At 44.7% G+C, this 25,031-nt stretch overlaps 1 protein-coding gene across 10 annotated transcripts; it reads left to right on the forward strand.

The window, feature by feature from the left end:
• Positions 1-2,753: 2,753 nt before the first annotated feature.
• ZNF202 (zinc finger protein 202) lies at positions 2,754-23,431 on the forward strand. 10 transcript variants are annotated; one of them, XM_082410881.1, is made up of 10 exons: positions 2,754-2,876; positions 3,831-4,009; positions 4,152-4,269; positions 9,476-9,828; positions 16,358-16,860; positions 17,537-17,747; positions 18,105-18,259; positions 19,669-19,798; positions 20,349-20,468; positions 21,009-23,431. In XM_082410881.1, the coding sequence occupies exons 5-10, from the start codon at positions 16,459-16,461 to the stop codon at positions 22,001-22,003; spliced, it is 2,013 nt and encodes a 670-aa protein (XP_082267007.1). In that variant the 5' UTR covers positions 2,754-2,876; positions 3,831-4,009; positions 4,152-4,269; positions 9,476-9,828; positions 16,358-16,458; the 3' UTR covers positions 22,004-23,431. The 10 variants fall into 10 exon arrangements, with proteins under 10 accessions (XP_082267007.1, XP_082267008.1, XP_082267010.1 ...); XM_082410882.1 differs by having other exon boundaries at positions 18,105-18,193; XM_082410884.1 differs by having other exon boundaries at positions 3,831-3,949.
• The last annotated feature ends 1,600 nt before the right edge of the window (positions 23,432-25,031 follow it).

The following is a 25,031-nucleotide window of genomic DNA, read 5'->3' on the forward strand; positions in this document are numbered from 1 at the left end:
GCAGTGAAGACCCAATGCAGCCAAAAATAAATAAATAAGAAAATTTTTTAAAAAAGAAAAAGAGCAAAAAACCCAATAGAAAAATGGGCAAACTCATAGGAAAACTACAAGTTACCAATAAACATACAAAGGATGTTCAGTGTCACTATTGTTAAAAAACAAAATTCAACCAAGTAAATTTGAAGATCTAATTGACTTTATTCTATGATTCATGAATCAGGCAGCATCTCATCCAGTAAATAGAAGGGCAGTCCGAGGGGCTGTACAAAACGGAAGGTTTTTTTTTGTTTTTTTCTTAATAAATTTATTTATTTTATTTTTGGCCGCATTGGGTCTTCATTGCTGCACGCTGGCTTTTCTCTGGTTGCGGAGAGTGGGGCCACTCCTCGTTGCGGTGCGCAGGCTTCTGACTGCGGTGGCTTCTCTTGTTGCAGAGCACGGGCTCTAGGCACGCGGGCTTCAGTCGTTGTGGCACACAGGCTCAGTAGTTGTGGCTCGCGGGCTCTAGAGCGCAGGCTCAGTAGTTGTGGCACACGGGCTTAGTTGCTCCACGGCATGTGGGATCTTCCCGGACCTGGGATCAAACCTGTGTGCCCTGCATTGCCAGGCAGATTCTTAACCACTGTGCCACCAGGGAAGCCCAAAGTGGAAGGTTTTTATAGGCAGAAGGAGGGTGCAGTTGGCCCTCCATATCTGTGGTTTTTGTATCCATGGATTCAACCAACGCAGATCGAAAATATTCAGAAAAAAAATTCCATAAAGTTCCAAAAAGCAAAACGTGAATTTGCTGTGCCCTAGCATCTATTTACATAGCATTTACATTGTATTTACAACTATTTACATAGCATTTACATTCTATTATATGTTATAAATAATCTAGAGATGATTTGAAGTATACAGGAAGATATGCATAGATTTTATGTAAATACTACACCATTTTATACAAGGGAATTGAGCTTCCATGGATTTTGGTATTTACTGAGGTTCTGGAACCAATCCCCTCCCCAGATACATGGACAGCTGTATTAGCAAAAGAAAAAAAAAAGGGTTCTTTCGGGACAAGCTATCTTCTTTGGGGATAAGGGAACTGCAGGGGTCTTTATCATACAGATCACCTCACTAGTGTTGATGATGTAATTTCAGATTGACTATTGTAAAGATCACATTTCCGGGAAGAGTTGAAACTTCGATTAAGTCTTAGTTTGCTGTACTGGGGGCAAATGACTCTACATTGGGCTTATTTCTTTTTAACAATATTAATTATGGAAAAGTAAAGTAAAACAATAAGACATCACTTTTACCCAACAGATTGACCAAGATATACGAATTTGGCAACATGAAATAATGGCACGGATATGGGGGGAAATAGTCTCATACACAGCTATTATGTGTATACATTTCTCAGCATTTGTCTCCTAGTGACATTTGCATGTATGCATGCAGAGTATGTTTATTATAGCATTGTCCATAATAACAACAATTGTAAACAACATATATTATCACTAAGCAAATGGCTATTCAGACTGTGGAATGTTATGCAGAAAAGTAGAAGGAATAAGGGAGAACTGTACGTACTGTGGACAGATCTCCAAGGCCCTTTGCTAGGAGAAAACAGCAAATTGAAGACTCCAACAGGAACACATACATACACGTATGCACACACAAAATACTATGTATTTTCTATTAATACATATATGTATCGTATGTAAAAGTACAGGAAAATGTCTGGAAGATAAATACAGGTTCATAAGAAGAAACTTGGTGAGAGAGGTGAGGAAGCCAGGATTAGTAAAAAGTCATTAGCTTTATCTGTAATGTTTTAAACGTTTAGAAGAACAAATTTATGTATTACTTATGAACTTAATACTTAAAAATATTAAGTGAGGTACAAAGAGAAAACATCTAGCGCACAGCAGGCTCTCATGAACTGTAAATTCGTCTCCCTCCACCAAAAGTGATTAATACCTTGTGTTCAAACACAATAACCAGATCCCACCTATGTGTCCCATGAAAATAAAATGTGTAAGGCATAGTTCAGGAAGAGAAGGTCCTGACATGGCACGTGGAGAGTGGTGACTTGGGGAGTGGAACAGAAGGAAAATTGCAGGTACAGGCAGAAACGTCACTGCCCACACAAAAATGAACAAATGAGATCAGGGAAGATAGTCTCAAAGTAAAGAAACACAAAGAAATGCCCAAGGAAAATACAGGAGAACCATGATGCCATAACTATTCTCTTACTAAGCTTCTACTAAGCTCCAATCAGTTCACATGCAAAGTACCATTTAGCCTGCAGAGTAACGGTATTACTACGCCCATTTCAGAAGATGGACACTGAGGTTCAGGTGTGAATTTGTTGGAACCCCTACAACTGACGGCGACTACAAGAGCCGGTATTCAAACACACAACTGCTCTTTTCTACCATGCTTCGCCGACAATGAAAAGGAAAAAAAAAAAAAGAATCAAGAAAAACAAGTCAAGATATAGGCATCAAAATTAAAACAAAGACCCAAAACAGAAAGGAGCCCCCCTGCAGCAGGTACGTGTGTTAATCGAGGACCCCCCCACCCCCCATGCAGAGAGGGGCGGGCGAGCGGGCGGAAGCGGTCTGAGGCACCCGACCCGCTTCCCCTGGGAATACGACGCCTCCATGAGCTAGGGGCACAGAGAGACAAGCAAACCTCCCAAGAGCCTAGAAAGGCCCCAGCGCGGCGAAGAGGCGGGGCGAAGGGCAGCTTCCGGTTCCGGGCGCAAAGGCCCCACGTGTTCCGACCCGCCAGGCCCCGCGCGGCTCGGATCCGGCGGCGCTACTAGGGTCGGGAGTGGGTTGGGGAGAAGCTGGGGCAGGGGAGGAGCCGCCGGAGCTGTTGGAGCTGTGAGTGCTGGGGGCTGGGCCGGGCCGGGCCGGGCCGGAGCGGGCTGAGCGGGGCTGAACGGGGAGGAGGGGGAGGGGTCGGAGACCCCGCCCCCTTAGAACCTGGGGAAATCATACTGTCCTGGGGAAGGGGGTGGCGGCAGTATGTTGAGGGGGCTGAGGCGTAGTGGTCCCCGTGTTTCCTGGCGGCCGAAGCTAGAACCTTCGGGTACGTGGAACTCGCTCCAGGCTTCTTTCTTTGCAGCCACCGCCCTCCGCCCCCTCTTGAGGCCTGCAGAAACGCAGTTAGTTCGTACCTCCCTCCCATTGCTTCCGCGCCAACTGGCCCCCCGGCACCGTGGGAGGAGTGGTCGAGGCCCCTTCATTTCCCGCAGCTTTTTCTTACCCCGCCTCTCAGCTGGCTCGAGAATGCCCCCGAAGGCTCCCTGCCCAGGCGAGCCCCATCGCTTGCCACCACTAACTACGCCGCAACACACGCAGATACCCTCACCCGTGATTTTATCTCCCGTGATTTTATCACGCGTGATTTTATCGCCCGTGATTGTGCTAGGCCTTGGAGACCACCTGGCCTGTGGCTTTTCAGCTGCACCGTGACGGACCTGAGCTTCCTCTCAAGCCAATGACTGCAGTCTCCACTTAAAACTTCTCTCCCCCACCCCTAACAGCCAGTTTTGGCACTTTTCTCGACACCACTGCTACCCTCAGCGGGAGTATATGGGGCCTGCTTCTTACCTGGTTTCGCGAAAAGTTTGTTAGTTTGTATGCCAGGGATTTGCTACCTTTTCTCAGAAAGGTGCCAGCCCGATTTTTATTTTTCTGGGCCTTGATGTTCTTATCTTCTAGGCGCCTTGATAACCCTGTCTGCCTTGGTCCTGGGGAGCAGGGCCACATCCAGGCTCTACTTAGAGGCTAGGCTTAGAACTGTTGCTTTTTCTCTCTGTCCGCATTCTGCAGGTGACACCCAGGGCAGCCTCACTCAGAAGCCACAAGGAAAGCTAGTGGAGTCCCTCATCCCTCCAACTTCTCTTCCAAGCTGCCCCATGGCCCTTGATCCAGAAAGCCACTTCACAAAGGTTGTGGGACAGCCATGGGAGGCTTGTTGCTGGGAAATGTATGACAGCGGAACAGTTAGGGTTTGTAGCCATTTGTCTCGGGTAGCTTTCTGCTATTACTATCTAGCGTAAGAGGGTGGGCAGGCTTGGAGGGAGGAAGGAAATTTTTTTCTCCTAGGACTAAGCACCTGGGATTCATAATCTTGTCCCCTTTCTCCTCCAGCTGTACCCGTTTTGCACTCTTTCTGTATACCATATTGCAGTAGACAGTCATTTCAAGGGCACAGCAAGGTTTACTACGAAGTGAGGGACTCTTGGGCATTATAAACTATGCAGATGAGGTAAGTTACAGGTTTACAACATTTTTTTCCCAGCTAATTTGGCACAGACGTAAAGCACACATATAGCAGTCCTAGACTCCTTTCCTCCTTTAAATTTGGCCAGCACTGGAAAAGTTGGATCCCTTCTGCTCGAACCTCAGATTTATCTCCTCTGCCTTAGGTACTGGTCCTCAGACTTACCAAGCATCTTAAAGCCCTGAAGGGCTTGTTAAATACAGATTACTGGGGCCACCCCCAGAGTTACTGATTATAGGTCAGGGCTGGGGCTTGATCATTTGCATTTCTAACACGTTCTCCGGTGCTGGTGCTGCTGGTCTGGGTTGTTTCTCACGTTGAGAACCACTGCCTTTGGCCAAACTTCTTCACACAAACATTGCAGTGGTTTGGACATCAGAAGACCTGTGTGTGAGTACTTCTGTGCTTGAAACTAGTACGATGATCTTGTGTGGGTAATTTAACCACTTAGGTCTGAGTTCTTTGATTTGTAAAATTAAGAAAGTGTACTTCAAAAAAACTCCAAGTGCTACATTATCTTAAGCTGAATTGAAGGTGAAATACTGGTGAGTTTTTTCCCTTGATTTTCTTAATTCTCTTGATAGGAGCTTCTATTTTTATCATATAGCTTATACCCATATTCTAGGTTTTTGCTGTGAGTTCCTAGTATGCCAAAGTCCCTGCTATTTTTTAACTACATGTTAAATTCTTTAAGGTCAGGACCTGTGCTTTTTCATCTTTCTTTGCCCAGCACCTTGACTTGTGTGGGACACACAATTGATGCTCAGTAGATACTTCTGGGATGAATGAACTCCATCCCCTACCTTCTTCTCCTCTTGAAGAAGTTTTTCTTCACTAATCCTGTGTAACATAGTAAAGTAGTATATGGCTGTGCCACCTGATTCCCACAGGGGATTGGAATAAATGCTAATGCCAAATTCCTGTAACTGTCCCCAGAAGCCCTGGCACCTACTGATTCTGAATTTCAGTGTCTATATTCAAGTTGGGGGAAGAGAAGCCAACAGCTTAATTAAATGCAACACACATTTATTGAGCATCTTTTAAACCAGGTGTTTGAGGAAGTGTTTGATGAAGTGTTAGGAGCAGGGAATATAAAAATATATAAGGAGGTCCTTGCTTTCAGGGACAGGGCTTACAGTGGGAGACAAAAGACACTAAACAGTGGCCCAGAGCAAGAATGGCATCTACTTTGGACCATGATTTAGTCTGCAGTGGAAACCTGATACTCCTCAGATTCCTGTGGTCCAGCAGGCATGGATCCCATCCTTCATCTCACCATACGCAAGGGAGCCTTGGGCAAAGCCAGAAGGAAGTCATCTAGATCCAGAGCAGAGAGTATCTTGACAGAGAATATTAATTAAAAACTAAAAACATAGTGAATGACTTTTGAATTAACTGTTCTGAATTATCCATATTTATACCTCAGGTCAAGCTATATTTATAAAATATCCTTTTTTTTTTTTCTTTCATTAAATAATGTTTCCTCTGTGTGATTGGCATTGACCGTGTTCATTGTAGTGAATTAAGTGTATTTGGCTAGTTTAACTCTGGCTTCCAGATTAAAGCTGCTGCCCTCATTCGGGTGGGTGTCAGGTTTGGTGACCACCCTTTTCCTACTTCAGGTTAGTTTGTGACGTTCTGTTTTAAACTGAGGCATGTAGGTTGGCCTGCTTTATTCAGGCCGTTAACCACCCCTGGGTAAAAACCTGTGAGGTTAAAAAGCCTAGTTTCATGTTGGAGGTTAACCAGTATGGTCATGATGGCAGGATATTTAATTCTGGTCTCAGAACCTGTATTTGGCCTCTAGCCCTTCTCAACTCTTGAGTAAATTCCTCTCACCATCTTCAGGCTAATACATTATGGCCCAAGTACTCAATAAAGAGGCCACATATCCTTGTACCCCTCAAAGCCCCTCTATTACCATCAAAAAGCTGGATAGTTTCTCAAAAAATGATCCAGCTCTCTGCCTTTAGGTAGAAAATCATCCCCATTTTCAAGATGATTTGATGTGACTTGTCCCAGATGACACATTCTAGGAGGTAGGACACAGCTCCTCCACCTCTGAAGGCAGCACTGCCAACAGCCATCCAGCACTGCCTCCTGGGCCTGTGTACATGCCTGTAGGAAACATTTTAATTGAAAACAAAGTGAATTGTTATGATTTTTATAGCTTTATTTAAATTTTTCATGTTTCTGTTTACTCTCAATTACATTTTTATACCTTGATCCTAACTGCAAAGTCTACAAAATTTAGTGGCAGAAGATATTTATGTCTTAGCCTCCTCTGACTTCCCTGTACCACCCACTACTTATTTGGCCTCTCTTTTTATTTCTTCCTGTCTTCCTCTTTTTTACACCTTATAGTAATCTTTGAGCTACTTCTCCCGTTGCTACTCAAATCTAGTGAAGAATCACTGAATAGAATCTTAACTAAATCCATGTTGACTCTAACAAAGGAAAAAAAATTTAAATGGCAGGAATATCTTACATGGTTTGAAGCACACTGATCATGATGTGTTAGAAGGCAAAAAGTCAGTGAAGGTATTCCCTTTCATTTCTTTTGCCTTTTGGGTTAGGTTTTCAGAGGACCGCTTGGGTATACAGGCAGAGCTCGGAGATATTGTGGATTCAGCTCCAGACCGCTGCAATAAAGGGAATATCGCAATAAAAACAGGAATTTTTTGGTTTTCCAAAAAACTGTTTACACTGTACTGTAAAGTTCTCTTTACACTGTACTGGAGTTGATTGATTAAGTGTGCAATAGCATTGTGTCTAAAAAAAAATGTATATAATTTAAAAATACTTGTTGCTAAAAAATGCTAGCCCTCATCTGAGTCTTTAGGGAATCATAATCTTTTAGCCGGTGGAGGGTCTAGCCTAGATGTTGATGGCTGCTGACTGAAGGGTGGTGGTTGCTAAAGGTTGGGGTGACTGTGGAAATTTCTTAAAATAAGACAACAATGAAGTTTGCGGTATTAATTGACTCTTCCTTTCATGAAGAGTTTCTCTGTGGCATGCAGTGCTGTTTAATAGCATTTTACCCACAGTAGAACTTCTTTCAAAACTGAGTCAGTTCTGTCCAACCCTGCTGCTGATTGATCAACTAAGTTTATGTCATATTCTAAATCCTTAGTTGTCATTTCAGCAATCTTCACAGCATCTTCACCAGTAGATTCCATCTCAAGAAACCACTTTCTTTGCTCATCCATAAGAAGCAGCTCCTTATCCATGAAGTTTTTATCATGAGATTGTAGCAACTCAGTCACATCTTCAGGCTCTACTTCTTATTCTAGTTCTCTTGCTGTTTCTACCACATCTGCAGTTTCTTCCTTCACTGATGTCTTGAACCCCTCAAAGTCATCCGTGAAGGTTGGAATCAGCTTCTTCCATGCTCCTGTTAATGTTGATGTTTTGACTTATTCCCATGAATCACTAATATTCTTCATGGCATCTAGAATGGTGAATCCTTTCCAGAAGGTTTTCAATTTACCTTGCCCAGATCCATCAGAGGAATCACTGTCTATGGCAGCTGTAGCCTTACAAAATGTATTTCTTAAATAATAAGACTTAAAAGTTGAAATTGCTCTTTGATCCATGGGCTACAGAATGGTTGTTGTGTGAACAGGCATGAAAACATTAATCTCATTGTACATCTCCATCAGAGCTCTTGGGTGACAAGGTGCATTGTCAACGAGCAGTAATATTTTGAAAGAAATTTTTTTTTCTGAGCAGTAGGTCTCATCAGTGGGCTTAAAGTATTCAGCAAACCATGTTGTAACAGATGTGCTGTCATCCAGGTTTTGTTGTTCCATTTATAGAGCATAGGCAGAGTAGATTTAGCATAATTCTTAAGGGCCCTAGGATTTTCAGAATAGTAAATAGCATTGGCTTCAACTTAAAGTCACCAGCTGCATTAGCTTCTAACAAGAGAATCAACCTGTCCTTGGAAGCTTTGAAGCCAATCATTGACTTCTCTCTAGCTATGAAAGTTCTAGATGGCATCTTCTTCTAGTAGAAGACTGTTTTGTCTACACTGAACATCTGTTGTTTATTTTAGCCACCTTCATTAATTAGCTAGATCTGGATAACTTGCTGCAGTTTCCGCATCAGCACTTGCTGCTTCATCTTGCACTTTATGTTACAGAGATGGCTTCTTTCTTTAAACCTCATGAACCAACCTCTGTTAGCTTCAGACTTTTCTTCTACAGCTTCTTCACCTCTCTCAGCCTTCATAGAATTAAAGAGAGTTAGGGCCTTGCTGTGGATTAGGTTTTGGCTCAAAGGATTGTTGTGGCTGGTTTGAGCTTCTATCTAAACCACTAAAACTTTCTCCACTTTCTTATCATTTGTGTATTCACCGGAGTAGCACTTTCAGTTTCCTTCAAGAAACTTACCTTTGCATTCCAACTTGGCTAACTGGGGCAAGAGGCCTAGCTTTCAGCCTGTCTCATCTTTTGACATGCCCTCCTCACCAAGCTTAATCATTTCTAGTTTTTTATTTACAGCAAGATACATGCGATTCTTCCTTTCACTTGAATACTTACGGCCCTTGTAGGGTTTTTAATTGGCTTAATTTCAACATTGTTATGTCTCAGGGACTAGGGAGGCCCAAGAAGAGGCAGAGAGACAGAGGAACAGCTGGTCAGTGGAGCAGTCAGAAAGCACACATTTATTGATTAAGTTTGCCATCTGATATGGGCACAGTTTGTGGCACCCCAAAACAATTAGAATAGTAACATCAAAGATCACTAATCACAGATCACCATAACAAATATAATAATAATTAAGCTGGAAATACTGTGAGAATTATCAAAATGTGATTACATCAAGTGAGCAAATGCTGTTGAAAAAATGGCACTGATAGACTTGCTTGTTGCAGGGTTGCCACAAACCTTTAAGCTGTAAAAGAAAACAAAACAGAAAACACATCTGTGAAGCGTGATGAAGGTGAAACGCAGTAAAATGGGGTATGCCTGTACTAACTGGGTTTGCCTCAGGTTGCCTCTTCCCAGTTAGAGGAAGGGGACAGGACTGTGATATTGGTAAGCAGAAGTATCGCTACTCTGGTCTTAGGCAGGAAAACCTATCTAAGTTTTCATCCCATCTGGTTCCAAGGATCTTGTTTAATCTGAGTTTATAAGTGCTTTCAAAGCAAGAATTCTCTCTTGGTTTAACACTTTACTTTTTTTAGGGGGTCGGCACCATGCAGCTTGCAGGATCCCAGTTCCCCGACCAGGGATTGAACCCGGGCCACAGTAGTGAAAGCGCCGAATCCTAACCACTGGACCACCAGGGAACTCCCTTAACACTTTACTTTTGATGTAACAGTAAACAGACCAAAATTTTACCTGTGCATTAAAAAAAATTTTTTTTGAATTATGATGAAATAAAGGACTGTTTGATTATCATTTAAATCTTCTTCCCAAAAGGATTTAAAGCAATTTGAAGGAAAGAACAGAATATATAGAGCACCTAACATATATCAAACTCTGTGCTGAGCGATTCTATGCGTTACTTCGTTGATCCTTAAGACCACCATATGAGGTAGGAAGTACTTGCCACATGTTGAAGATTGGACTGAGGCTTAGGGACTGTCACCTGGCTAATAGGTGAGGAGAGGGATCCAGACTAAGGCTCCAGAACCCCTAACCATTACGTGGAAAGTATGGGTAAACGTTTGTATAAGGATAAGTAACAGTAAAATGAAAGAATCTTTCCAGTAGGAGGATCATAGTGGATAGTCTTTAGTTTTAAAGAACAGTACAGGAGTAGAAAAGGGCAGTTAACAATTTTTATTAGCTGATTTTTTTTTCTAGAGCAGTGAGAGGAGCAGTTGCAAGCATCTGGTTAGTCCCAGCGATCATTGATTCAAATCTCCAGGCTCTGGGCCTGCGTTAGAGTCAAAGAGGAGAAGGGAGACTGGAGAGAATTTAAATGTCTGCTGAATATCATCATTCGAACCTCTCTGGTCACTGTTTTCTTCTGAAGATTAATTATTTGCCAGTAAATAGATCCCACCTCTCCTTTAGGAAGATGCTATAAGACTACAGACCTTGTCGTTTAGGGTCCAGAAAGATCACTCCAAGTAGGAATAACATTTTAAGATAGAGACCCAGGTATCTTTTCACTGCCTGCAGTTTTCTTTTCTGGTCTTCAGGGTTGAGTTAGGGCCTTAACTGGCATGGGACCCACTCAGATATGGACAGACACAGCTGGACCACAGACTGGAGAAAGGCCTTGCCTTTCCCACATCTCCTCCGCAGTCCTGCCCCAGACGTCCTAGAAACACTGAAGAGGCTAGGTGGTGGGGCCAGCCCAGGCCAAGGCTTGTGAAGCATCTCTGCAGATATTATTTTAGAGCCTTCTGGAAGCAGGTCCTTCACTCTTCCTGGCCTGGCCTCACGGTCTCTCTGTAGTATCCTGTTGTTGGGTTTTTATCTGTCACTGTGGAACTCCTTCCAAGGACAGACACTGAGGGAAGGTGTTAGAAGGCAACAAATTGCAAGGCAGACTTGCAGGGTAACCCATCCCATAAATGGAATAAAATGCAAAGCCCGTTTTCTGTCTCTAGTACTGACACCTGACATTTGCACAGCACACTCCAGTTCATAAGCTCTCATAGATCTCAGCTAGTCCTGAGAGTTGTTGTCTGAAGAGGGCTTCACCCTTTACAAGGGCTCTCGTGTACCTTGTCTCAGGAAACCCTTAGAGTGGTTCCGGGTTTGTGGGGATGTGGGCTGGAACGTACATCTTTGGATACCTAATCTGGTGCTCTTTTCACAGCACTGCCCGCCTTCTCTTCCTTCCCATCTCTTGCCCCAGCAAGTACAACTCTGCCTCCCCTCATTCCGCTGTTGCTGATTTTTTGTCGCCATCTCATCTTCCTAGGCTGACAAAGTAAATACAAAACAAGCAAAGGAAATCTCAATCCATGATTTCTGAAGAGCATTTTAAATCAGCAGGTTTTATGTGATGCTGTTATATTCTTTTTTCTTTGGAGAGCAAAGCCCTGTAAGAGCAGGAACCCTCTGTCAGCGCATACTTTATAGAATCTGTAGTAGGGCATCTCGTGGACTGTGCTACGTGAAAACAGAGTTCCTAGCCTGCTTCGCTGGGCAAGTTCTCAGATTTTTTTTTTTTTAAAAGGATATTTATTTTACTTTTTTTTTTTTAAAGGAATTCCTTTATTTTTATTATTTATTTATTTATTTATTTACTTTTGGCTGTGTTGGGTCTTCGTTTCTGTGCGAGGGCTTTCTCTAGTTGCGGCAAGTGGGGGCCACTCTTCATCGCAGTGCGCGGGCCTCTCATTATCGTGGCCTCTCTTGTTGCAGAGCACAGGCTCCAGACGCGCAGGCTCAGTAGTTGTGGCTCACGGGCCTAGTTGCTCCGTGGCATGTGGGATCTTCCCAGACCAGGGCTTGAACCCGTGTCCCCTGCATTGGCAGGCAGATTCTCTGCCACTGCGCCACCAGGGAAGCCCAAGTTCTCGGATTTTTAAGTTAATAGAAATCCCCTCATTAAGCCAGAGACCCTGAGTATCAATTCCATCTTCTTTTCCTGCCTTGCAGATGTTGGGGGGGATTGTCTGGATAAATAATCAGTGTTGTAGTGTTAAGTTACTTGATGTCCGGTTTTGTGCTTACTAAGGTTGATTCATATCTTCAAAGGAAAATGATTTTTTTTTTTCAAATGCACAGCTTTGTGTGACTTGTATGTGGATTCTCCAAGGCAGCCTGAAGATTCCTTGTGATGAGTTGTGGTTTCCTCACTTCAGGAACCACTAAGAGTATTCTGTTTTACTCACAATCTAAATAATAAGTGTTTTTTCCCTTATTTATTCATTTGTCTGGCACACAGTTTGCTGGACAAATGAGTGAATAAGAATTAATAAGATATTGGATCTGTCCTTCCAGAGAAAGACTTAAAGAGACCTACCGTGGTCTCTGCCTGAGTACGTGTTGTGTGACAGGCCTTGAGCTGGGTGCTGTGTGGCCCTGCCCTCGGAGCTTTACGGTCGCGTGAACTAAACAGGAGGAGGCACGAGTCTTCCCACACGAAAAGTAGATGCTGCGATACAGGGTCCAAGTTCCTGTGGACGCAATCTGGGAGGACCAGGGAAGGCGTCTGGGGAAAGCAGGTCTGAAGGATGAGTAGAGTTAACCAAGTAAAAGGGGTAGAAAGGGTATTTCAGGCAGAGTCGACAGCGTCAGGAACACCTAGTGAGGGCGTAGGAAAGAGATACAGCAGTGTATTCGAGCAGCAACTTTCAATGCAGTAGCAGTCGTGGGAGAAGAGAGGTGGGCAGGGGCCAGGTCTTGCAGGGCCTTGGGAATCAAATTGTAAGGGGTTTAGATTTTACCCTGTGGACAATGTGAAGCCATTGGCCGATGTGGTATGTTAGAAGGGTCACCACTCAGACCTCACCGCAGCACTGCAGGTGGTATTGATGTGGATATGGCTCTTGCCCATTTTTGAATGCTTGCACTCACCTGCCTCCCTGCCCCCAAACTAAAGGTAAATCTCTAGGTTCCAGAAATAAAAGCTGGAGGAGTGAGCACCATCTAACTCCACCACAGCCCGAGGAGATTTCAAACCAAAATAAAGACTTCTAAAGTTTGGGGTTCTAATACCTATACTCCAACAAGGAGATATGAAAATGGGGCACTGGTGGGGATGGGGGAGGGATATAGGGTTGAACATCTGCCAGCCTGGAGCCTTGAAGAGCTACTCCTTCCATGAAAATCTGTCTACTGATCAAGCAAAAGGGCAAGGGAGTGTAGGCCTCCATAGCCTTGGGTGGGACAGAAATCGCTCACAGGCTTAGGCCTAAATGAGACACTGTCAGCATAATTCAGGAAGACTCTGAGAAATTAAGATACTGAAACCACTAGTACTTGGATGGAAGCAAATGAAATTTCATTCAAAGGGCTCACTTTTATAACCTAGGGCTCTCCCAAAGAAAATGGGCATAAAACGTAAAAAAATTACAAACCACCTGCAAAAACAAACCACCATGAGATAGAGCAGATTTAATAAGTAGGTAAATTAGCACAGGAAGATCTGTAAATTATGGAACTACAGACCATGAGATTATGTAGTGAATGTTTGCGGGTAATGGAAAAATGAAACAAGCTTGAATGGAAAGTGATTTGAGATACAGATTTAAATAATGAATAATTTGGTGGTTGATGGGCAGCAGCACATTAGACAGCACGTTACAGCTGTTAAGAGTGGATCGTTGACCTTGAAGGTGGACCTGAGGCAGTTGTAGTGAAGCATAAAAAGATTGGAAAATGAAGAACCCTCAGGTTGCATGTGGAGAGTGGTCTGGAGGGGGTGGCACCTGGAAGTCCACTGGTAAAATTTGAACCAAGTGGTTCATTCCACATGTAAGTGCCGGTGCAGTCGTAGGGGCCGAGGATATCGTCATTTTTTAAGAGGTCCTATCAATGCCTTTTAGTGGGTCATAACGGCTTGACTCGGGGAATGGCAGTGGAGATGAGATGCATGAATTTGAAAGATTTAGAAGGTAGGATTAACAAGATTCGGTGAATAAAAAAGTAGAAACTTACGGAGGAAAAGATTGATTCTTACTGTTAATGTAGGAAGAAAACTTCAAAGTGGAGGCTTATTCATTTAGATGCATTTATTGTGTGCTTTGTTATAGGTATTGGAAATTGATTGAAGCACAGTCCCCTACTTCAAGGGGTTTCAGGGGAAAGATGAACAATGGCTGTGTGATACGGCAGATTTTGAGATACAGATATGTCCAAATAGCTAGGGAAGCGAAGTGATTTCTAACAGGTCTAAGGGCAGGGAGAATGGGATCAAGGAAGGCATCTCAGGAGACATGAAGCCTTACCTATCTAGGTCTTGAAAGATAAATAAGTTTAACCTAATGAAGGGTAAAGAGTTGGAAGGAACGGCATGTTCAAAAGCCAAAGAGCATAGACCTTTTGTGTGCTTTACATGCACAATGTGCATGTGTGTGATGTGTTTGAAAGGATTGGAGAGGAAGGCAAAGGAATAACAAGATGAAGGGACTTCCCTGGTGGTCCACTGGTTAAGACTCCACGCTCCCAATGCAGGGGGCCCGGGTTGGATCCCTGGTCAGGGAACTAGATCCCACATGCTGCAACTGAAAGATGCTGTGTGCTGCAACTAAGACCTGGTGCAGCCAGATAAATAAAATAAATATTAAAAAAAAAAAAGAAACCCAAGATGAAGGTCAACCTAATACATAGTACTTAGAAGTTTATATTTCACTTCCAAGACAGGAGTGATTGAGGATCTTAAATAAGGAAGGGACAGGACCAGATTTGCCAAGAGCAGTCACTCTTGTGATATGATGAATGGTAACAAAGGTAACAAACCTGGAGACAGATAGCTCACATTTAGAGCAGTTGCAGTAATCCAGAGGAGAACTGATTAAGACCGAAACTGTAAATCCTGGGAATGAAGAAGAGGGGACCTGTTGAGAAGAAATAGGAACACACGTGAAGCAGTGGTGGTGGGAGTTTTCCGTACAAAAGGAACAGACTTTTACAGACTTGGAGGCCTGGAAAGACACCCTATTGTAGGGAGGTCAGCAGTGCATTCATTATAGCAGGTGATACAGAGAAGAGGGGAGGATATGAGGCTTGAAAAATAAATTGAGGGCTGGTTGTGAAGGGCTTCATGTACCATGCCAAGGATTTTGGAACTGATCTTCCTAACAGTATGAAGTTATTATTTTTAAATGTTGAGTGATGCAGTTGGAACTATTATTCAGAAAGATAATGGTTAACATTGGGGCACCATCACTCTTTTAGGCACTTCACAGATATTCCTCATAGTAACCCTATTAGGTGGATTCCATCCTTACCTCCATTCTGTAAAGGGGAAACAGGCATAAGGAGAATAAGAACTTGACCATGACCCCACATCTAGTAAACAATAGAGCCAGGATTCAAACCCTGGCAATCTGACTCCAGGAGGACTCTCTCTTAACCTTACATGCCCTAAGTGTTTCTCAGCTAGGATGCACATCAGAACCACATGTAGCATTTCTAAAGATACAGTTCCCTGGATTGACTTGAATCAGAATATCCGGAAGAATGATGTGTGTGATACTGTGTTTTGCAAAAGCTCCACAGCTGAATCTGTTGCGTTTTGCTCATAGCTGAGTACTGTGGGGATCCCAGTTAGGAAGTTATGGCCGTAGTCCAGGCAAGAGATGGGGGCCCAAACTAAATCAGGACGAAACAGATTTAGAGGCTTAAGAGGTACAATTGGTTTAATGAGCTGTAAGCAATGGGGAAGATTCAAAGTTGAATCCAAAGATGATAAGGTTGAGTGTTGACTTAACAAGTGATGATATCAGCCAAGAGGATTACACGAAGAGGGGTGGATTTGGGAGCAGGAATCGTGAATTTAGTTTTGAGCACTCAGTTTTGAGGGTCTGTAGGTCTTCCAGTTAAAGATGTCTTAAGAGGAGGATCGCTTTTGGGGGTGCTTATGTGCCAGCCACTGTGTGTAAGTGGCTTTCTTCGCTGTTACCGCATACAATCCTCTCAAATCTCTGAGAGTTCCCACTTTACAGAATAAATTAATACAGAGTGTGATTCAGTTCACAATGAACCTCCACAAAGCCTCCTCTGTCTAATTCAGCCCTGTCAATGTGTCTTTTCTCAGAATATATATCCTAATATATATGTCAGCGTGTGTGTGTGTGCATGTGTGTGTGTAAAACAGATTGTGGTCAGTACCACATTTTTAGCAGGCAGTTATGAGTGTCCTTTCTCCTAGCCATTTTCCTTTTAGGTTCCCATATTTCATGAAGTAGAAATGCAGTGTTTTTCTGTTTTTCTATGGAGTGTGAACCTTGCCTAGGAAAAGGAGTGGGAGAACATACCTTCAGGCATAGCTTATCCTATTCCAACTAGATCTATTTACAACATATGGAGATTAGGGGAAAGGGGATTTAAGTTTGGGAGTGTTATGTGTACAGGATTATGATTGAGCTCAGAACTGTTATTCCTGTGTATACTTTCATGCTTATAGTGTTGTCTGTCTTTACTTCTCTACCCAGGTCCCTTGGGAGAAACTCCTCGAGGCGCCCAGGCTGAGACGGGGGGAATGACAGTGTGAGCTCTCGATGGTGTGAGACCACCCCAGAGCCAGAGCCAGACAATGGCTACAGCCTTGGAACCGGAGGACCAGGATCTTTGGGAAGAAGAGGGGATCCTCATGGTGAAATTGGAAGATGATTTCACCTGTAGGCCAGAGTCTGTCTTACAGAGGGATGACCCTGTGCTTGAGACGTCGCACCAGAACTTCCGGCGCTTTCGCTACCAGGAAGCAGCAAGCCCTCGGGAAGCTCTCATCCGACTCCGAGAACTGTGTCATCAGTGGCTGAGGCCAGAGAGGAGGACAAAGGAGCAGATCCTAGAGCTGCTTGTGCTGGAACAATTCCTTACTGTCCTGCCCGGAGAACTGCAGAGCTGGGTGCGGGGCCAGCGGCCAGAGAGTGGCGAGGAGGCCGTGACGCTGGTGGAGGGTTTGCAGAAACAACCCAGGAGACCAAGGCGGTGGGTGAGGAGGGGGAGTCCTGATCTGTGTGACGTGGAGGGGGTCTATTTGCTGGAAGGATGGATTTAGGGGTAGGGCTCACATAAATTACCCCATAAATTGAATTGGCTCCACCCTTGGGTTGTACCTAGATCCATGAGCTCCATGGGATACAGGAGTGTGTGTGTGTTTGTGTGTGTATGAGTGTGACTTCCTGGTTCTTGAAACACCTGCCTAGGGACCATCTTTGTGGTCTCAGCACACAAGGGTGATATGGCTTTGGTTTTCCCTTTGGATGTTGAACCTCCATTCCCTGGGGAGGAGAATTCCGTGACTTCCTCAGAGGTTCTCAGCCCCTCAGTGACAGATCCCCCTTTCAGGACAACAGACAGGGGAGCACACAGCAAGGCAGGCCGCAGGTGGGGTAGGCGAAGATGGGAAGGATGGGCCCTCAGAGCCCTGGTGACAGGCAGGGTTGAGGGAAATGAGAAAGCAGGGCAGTATCTGAATGTCCCCCCCTTGTCCTGGCGAGGATAAACTCAGCTCCTCCTCGCACGCCCCGGTGGGACTGGACTTTCCCCTCCTCGTCTGGGTCCCTCTGGGAGTTTTCCTGTTGGCAGCTTCTCCTAACATAAGCCCTGATGACAGCCAAGACTTTCCTCCTGACTCCATGGTGACTGGAAGTTGGAATTATTCCCAGGTGACTGTCCATGTTCACGGCCAGGAAGTCCTGTCCGAGGAGACAGTGCATCCAGCAGCAGAGCCCGGGTCACCTAGTGAGCTTCAGGATCCTGCACACACCTTGACCCCCGAGGAGTCCCGTGAGGAGACCACACAGAGCCCAGATCTGGGGGCACCAGAAGAGCAGAGCCTGTGCCAGGAGTTGGAGTTGCAGCCCCTGCAGGAGAGCGGTGGGAGCCTCAGCAGGAAGGGGGGATCGTGGCAGAGTGAGGGGAGGGGGATATTGCTCCCATACCGAGGAGGCTGGCTAGATCATAAGGGGAGGAAACCACAGAGCACAGGGTGTTGAGAGGAGACAGTACTAGCTAGAGTACCCGTAAGCAGGGCTGCCTTGGATAGCACGTTTGTTGGTTATTCTCCTGGCATTCCCATAGTGTTATAGGTGGTGGCGTTGGATGACTCAAGCCGCCCTTAGGCCTGTGTCTTGACTCCCACCTTCCCACCAGAGACCATGGGGGATGCTCAGCTCTTTGCCAGTTATAGGGCCGCCCTGCACACTGCTGATCTCTGCCTTCTTTTCTTCTTAGAGGTTCCAGTGCCCCAGGACCCAGCCCTTCCTGAAGAGAGGAACCCTGGAAACCCAGAGATGGTTGCCCTTCTTACTGCTCTGTCACAGGTGCACCCTAGTTTCTGTCTATACCATGGAGAATTTGAGGAACCGTTGGGCATATACACTGAACAGGTCAGACGGGACACAAGTTTCCACTCTCCTTTGCCAGTTTAAGTTCTCAGTTCTGCATGTGTCTGGAAGGGGAGGAACTGCAGCTAATGAGATCAGTTATAACATCTCAGTCGGATCTACAGGCTCCAGAGCCTTTTGATTTGCCACCAACCAGAGGGACTAACAAAGTGGGATTATTTGGTAACACCCCAGTACAACTTTGAAGTTGTCAAGTGAGGGTTTGTTTTTGGTTTTAAGGAATAAACTTGATCATCATTTGTAAGGATAACTGACTGTCCTGCAAAAACGATTTCTGATTTTGGGTGCTATCCTCTTCCAGGGACTGCATTCAGTCAGGCCATGGCATTCATGAAGACTTCACCATGGTCAAGAGCCCCACAACTAAGCTATGTGGCTGGAGAAAAAAGGAATAGAATTCATCCTTATTTTTATTTTATTTTATTTATTTATTTATTTTGGCCGCGCTGCGTGGCATGCGGGACCTTAGTTCCCTGACCAGGGATCGAACCCGTGCCCCCTACATTGGGAGTGTGGAGTCTTAACCACTGGACTGCCAGGGAAGTCCCCATCCTTATTTATTTATTTTTTTAAATAAATTAATTTATTTCTTTTTGGCTGCGTTGGGTCTTCGTTGCTGCATGTGGGCTTTCTCTAGTTGCGGCGAGCGGGGGCTACTCTTCCATTGCTGTGTGGGGGCTTCTCATTGTGGTGGCTTCTCTTGTTGTGGAGCACGGGCTCTAGGAGTGCAGGCTTCAGTAGTTGTGGCACGTGGGCTTCAGTAGTTGTGGCTCGCAGGCTCTAGAGCACAGGCTTAGTAATTGTGGCGCACGGGCTTTGTTGCTCTGTGGCAGGTGGGATCTTCCTGGACCAGGGCTCAAACCCGTGTCCCCTGCATTGGCAGGCGAATTCTTAACCACTGCGCCACCAGGGAAGCCCCCCATCCTTATTTTTAGATTGTAGTCTAGCTGAAGAAGAAAGTCCTATTTATGCTATATAGACTATGTAAGTGATGTGTGATTAGGTAAGGTCAGTTAGGGAAAGCTTCCTGGAAAAGATGAATTTTTGCAGAAATGTAGGTAGCATTGAAGTGTAAAATAGGGAGTTGAATGATGACTTCTAAGACCTTTCTTGTATTTTAAACAATATCCCCAGAAAGAAGAACATAGTCTGGTGCTGAGGGAAAGTAGTGGGATTGGAGGGAGCAGGAAGAGGGCCAGTTGCAAAAGCAGAAACTTGGGAAGCAGCGACAGAGGATGAGACACAGATGTCCTGAAAGGGAACCACGTGTCCCATTTGAGTTTCTTTGTCTCCTGGATGGATTCTGCCTGTTCCAGTGACCTTTATTCCAGGAACAAAATATGAGGCTCCATAAAGCATGACATTTTAATAGAATCTTTGTGTTGTTTCAGGGATTGGTAACTTTCAAGGATGTGGCTCTCTGCTTCTCCCAGGACCAGTGGAGTGATCTGGATCCAACACAGAAAGAGTTCTATGGGGAATATGTCTTGGAAGAAGACTGCGGAATTGTGGTCTCCTTGTGTAAGCAATTTCAAGTGTTTCTAGAGTGTCCTGAGCACAGAGATCGTTTTCTTGTTGGAAATTGAGGGTGTCTTAGACCTTAGATTGTACATACTACACTTCTCTTATGCCGACCCCACCAGTGACACTGAAGGACAGCCGAGGAAGATGGTGTCCTTCGAAGTTAGAGGGAAGAGAAAATGCCTAGGAAGTAGTTGGAAACCTCTAACAAGAAAACAGCTGTAATACTATAGTTTTAGTATGAGTTTAAGTTTAGTGTGAGTAGGTAAGCATATCAGTTTTGAAACAAGCAATGAAAGTTGGAGACAATCTACTTACTTGAATATGGGAAGAGAGGGTAACATTGACAGCTGTGTGATTATTGAGTGGCTGGTGAAAGGCAAGAGATATGCAGTACTCGTCAGAGGGGCTCAAGCTAAAGAGACTGAAGGTTTGATGGACTGACCTGCCTATGTGATTGTTCTGCAGTCTGCCAAACAGAAAAGATCTGCTCTTGACACGGGGAACAGTTGAACCAATCGTGACGTCCTGTTTTCCCTCTCTTGAGCAGCATTTCCAATCCCCAGACTAGACGAGATCTCCCACATGGGAGAAGAAGAGCCTTTGATCCCAGAGATCCCAGAGGCGCAGGAGCCTCGAGAGCCAGAAATCCTGAGTTTCACCTACACAGGTGAGGAGTGACAAAGGGGATCTGTCCCCAGGCTGGCAGCTCCTCTGGTCAGTGTTTCTTTCGCCCTCTGGGGAACCCCTCTCACTGGTTCTTCTAACATGTCAGCCGACGGCAAGTGTCTCCCTCTGAAGCCAAATTCTTCTATCCTTTTCCCCTCTTCACGCCTATCATTGGTTTGAGGGATCTGTAATGCAAAATGGTGACAGACGAAAAAGGGGAACTTTTGGAATTGCAGCTATACCATTTTTTAAGCATTCACGTAAACCCTTGATCCCCAACCTCCACATTTGTGAAAGGAGGATAATAATGTTTGTCCACACGAAGGCTGTTGACAACGTGAGATGGCACATAAGAAAGTGCCTGGCACATGACAGGCATTCAGTTGACTGGTTATTTCCTTCTTCCCAGCCTCTACACTTAAGAAACATGGGTGTCTCTCTATACGGTCTTGCCCTCCCAAAACTGTTTAAAAATCTCCATTGTGCACAAGGCATCATTACCTCTATAATTTCCTCTTTTCTCCTCTCTCCCTTTCTACAGGAGATAGGAGTGAAGATGAGGAGGAGTGTCCTGAGCCGGAAGATCTGAGTTTGGAGGATCTACACAGGTCTATCTTGGGAGATGCAGAAGTTCACCAGACTCCAGATTGGGAAATAGTCTTTGAGGATGATCCAGGTAGACTTAATGAAAGAAGATTTGGCACAAATATTTCTCAAGTTAATAGTTTAACGAATCTTCAGGAAACCATGCCTGTCCACCCCCTGTTAGGGAGACATCATGACTGTCCTGTATGTGGTAAAAGTTTCACTTGTAACTCCCACCTTGTTAGACACCTGAGAACTCACACAGGAGAGAAACCCTATAAATGTATGGAGTGTGGGAAAAGTTACACACGGAGCTCACATCTCGCCAGGCACCAAAAGGTCCACAAAATGAGCGCTCCTTATAAATATCCCCTAAACCGGAAGAATCTGCATGAGACCTCCCCTCTGGTCCAGGTTGAGAGAACTCCACCTGTTGAGAAACCCTATAGGTGTGACGATTGTGGAAAACACTTCCGCTGGACTTCAGACCTTGTCAGGCACCAGAGGACACATACGGGGGAGAAACCCTTCTTCTGTACTATTTGTGGCAAAAGCTTCAGCCAGAAATCCGTGCTCACAACACACCAAAGAATCCACCTTGGAGGCAAACCCTACTTGTGCGGAGAGTGTGGAGAGGACTTCAGTGACCACAGGCGGTACCTGGCCCACCGGAAGACACACGCAGCCGAGGAGCTCTATCTGTGCAGTGAATGTGGGCGCTGCTTCAACCACAGCGCCGCCTTTGCCAAGCACCTGAGGGGACACGCCTCAGTGAGGCCCTGCCGCTGCACCGAGTGTGGGAAGAGCTTCAGTCGGAGAGACCACCTTGTCAGGCATCAGAGAACACACACTGGTGAGAAACCATTCACGTGCCCTACCTGTGGAAAGAGCTTCAGCAGAGGCTACCACTTAATCAGGCACCAGAGGACCCACTCAGGAAAGACCTCCTAGCCCGGTCCCCACGTGTGGACACCTGCCTTCGACTCTTTCCCAGGGATGGTCTGGGAGAAGCCGTCTTGTCGGCCTGGGAAGACCTTTTCTAGGGAGTCCCCTGACCTGCCCAGATGTGCGTTAGTAACCTCTTCCCACAACTAGATCACCCCACCCCCCCACCCCCCTGGGCAGAACCTCTCACCCTTCTTCTACACCTTGAGGAGATATTCTTCCCAAAGTTCGCCTGAATTGCGGCCTCTCCGTGACGGGAGTGCTCCTGCCTCGACCTCACAGGTGTGAAGTAGGAGAATTAGAAGACTTAAGAGGTTGTGTTTACTATATTTGCCCCCAAATAAGCTGTTAATTATCCTAAAGACGCCTAACACCCTCAAGTTTAAAGTGGCCCAGGACAAGTCCTTAGGTTTGATAAGGGACCATCCTTTAGGATTCTGTCCTTCCTGGGCTCAAATCTTAAAGCACACAGCCCTGAACTCAAGGCAGGAGACCATCCTGATGGCTCTGCCACACTTTCACAGGTTAACTGTACAACTCTCACTGATGATACACTTCTTCACCATGCACTTTCCTTTGATTCTCGGGAGAGATGCGAGTAGTGGTTGATGGGCAAAAACATCAAGGTGGCTTCATGTGGACCTTGTCAGGCTGCTCCCTTCCCCATTGTCAAAATGACACCAGGTGCCAGACACAGCTTGAAAGGGGGGCCTGGTCAGAAGCCTCTTTCCTTGTGGGGTTTTTTCCTGTTAGAATGCTCCTGCCTAGCCCTCCTACTGTTCTGCCGGTCTCTTGGTTTTGTCCCTAGTGCTTATTCTGCCACAAGTGAGATGTAGCATTTGGGTGCTGAGGGATTCAGTAACGCCTAATTAAAACCATGTTGAAGTCATTTACATTTCCACATATATACAAACCCACCCAGCCGACCCTCTTCACATGAGTTTGTGAGGGGATTTTGAAGTGGTGTCAGCTTACAAAGGCACTGTCATGATTGTAGAATCCTGATTGATGGGGTCACTTCACTTACGTGAAGAAAGCTGGAGAAGCTCTGAGCTCCAATTATGGAAACTTTAAGCGAAAGCTGTTGCTGCTGGCCAAGGCCATCCAGACTGTTCTCCTGACACCCCACCCCATCCGCCCTGCCTCATTCTCTGATGTCAGGGAAACCTGGGACCCTGAAGAATTTACCAGGAGTAAAGGCTTTCATGTATTTGCGTTGTTTGCTTTTTCTTACGTGATTTCATTTTCATGTAATTAAGAACTAAGGAGTAGAATCTCATGGCCCAAGGATCTCTGTTGCCTGGTAAAGGTTCCATGGAGATGAGGCTGAATAATGATGAACCTCACCTGCTCTGATTGTGGGAGTGGCAAGGACTGGGGAGACCATCCTCCAAAAATGGAGCACAGGGTATGGGATTAAAGCATGAAAAGGGAGACTGCCTTCTGTGCTGGTTTCTTCTGCTCTGTTTCTCGACATATTGCCTGCCAGCATTCACCAGAGGAACGTGGGTGGGATGACAAAGCCTAAGCTTAACAGCTCAACAAGGGGATTCTCATTCTGGTCAGTAATGATGTTCCAGTTGACTGGTTTGGTTTTAACTCCAGTCATCCATTGTCCTTCTGGAAGTATGCACACATGAAATTTTAGAAAGTAACACGGGCAGCCAAGTTCCCTGGTTTCTAGGGCTTTCCATTTCACCCATTCACTCACCAGAGCCTCAGGTTCCTGAGACTTTTAAAGATCATCTATACTCAGAAAAATCTGAGAGGACATGGTAGTTTTCCATGAGGATAGAGAAGGCTTGGCATGGTTAGCAGAGCCATAGGTGGAATTGAGGTTAAGAGCTGAGTCTGGAGTTTGCCAAAGAGATTATCCTAACATGCAGACATTTCTGAGCCATTGATCTAAGGTTTAAGCACAGTTTGTCCTGGGGGAAATGGCACAGCATCAAAAAAAAAATTTCCCCTAGATTATAACATTTATGGAAGTTGATAAAATTCTGGAGGTAACAGAAAAAATTACTTTTAATTCACTGATTTGCATTATTGCAGTAGGTGAAAATCTGTCGAGAATTATACATAAAGGAAAGTTTGAGAGACAGTGCAGTGTGTTGAAAAATCAAATAGTTCTTTTATTGCTCATGCTCCTGCAAAGTTTCATATGCTGACACTAAATCTCTGGTCTCTTGTAAATGACCGTATTTTCTGAGGTTCCTGAAGGAATATGCTGTCTCCTGAATCTAAACACGAGCAGAACCATGGTTTGTAGCAGCAGGGCCAGTACGAGAGCCTGGCACGAGCAAGAAGCAGTACAGCTGAACACAGGATGCTGGAGCCCTGGATGCCCTACCATTCCTGAGGGGTCCTTCAGAATTCTGTGACCAGTTCAATCCTGGCATTCTCGAACACCTTACTAAAAAAAAGTTTCAGAGGAAAGAAAAGGCAAGATTTTAAAAGATTATTTGGAGGAAGATATGAAGTAGTCTAACTGACAACTTAAAAAATTACTAGATTGTTGGAAATGATGAAGTGATTTGCTAACAAAGTTAAGAAATTAAAATGATAATATTAAGACCATTTGGCCACTAGTTTAGGAATAACGAAGTAATATTCAGCCTCTTCTCCACTGCAGAGTCCCAAGAGAAATAAATGGAAGGAAATAAAGGCAAAATATATTTTTATTATCTGGAACTTAGGGCTCAAACTCTACAGCAGAATCTAGTGAATTCAGGATACAAATGTACACAACATAATTTAATAACTTGTGGGCAATAAAGGTTCATGCTTCACAGTTATAGAATACATATTCTGAAATGGATGTAAAACAATTAATTGCTAGTGTATACTGTAATAAAGTTTTAAATACCAAGTGAGTATTATATAGATTAAGTTCTCTGACCACAATATTTTTTATTGGAAATTCCACAACAATAAGTTATATGTTTGGAGACTTTAAAAAATGTCCATATAAAAAACTTTTTTTAAAATTAATTTATTTTTGGCTACATTGGGTCTTCGTTGATGCACGTGGGCT

The sequence above is a fragment of the Balaenoptera physalus genome (genome assembly GCF_965194825.1).
Source record: "Balaenoptera physalus genome assembly, chromosome: 10".
Taxonomy (NCBI): domain Eukaryota; kingdom Metazoa; phylum Chordata; class Mammalia; order Artiodactyla; family Balaenopteridae; genus Balaenoptera; species Balaenoptera physalus.

What these genes read in the sequence shown, in the direction of transcription:
- ZNF202 (XM_082410881.1), top strand. Translation starts at nt 16,459, where the DNA reads ATGGCTACAGCCTTGGAACCGGAGGACCAGGATCTTTGGGAAGAAGAG. An exon ending in CCAGGAGACCAAGGCGGTGG is followed by an intron (nt 16,861 to 17,536) that starts GTGAGGAGGGGG and finishes AATTATTCCCAG; the next exon opens with GTGACTGTCCATGTTCACGG. An exon ending in GCAGCCCCTGCAGGAGAGCG is followed by an intron (nt 17,748 to 18,104) that starts GTGGGAGCCTCA and finishes TTTTCTTCTTAG; the next exon opens with AGGTTCCAGTGCCCCAGGAC.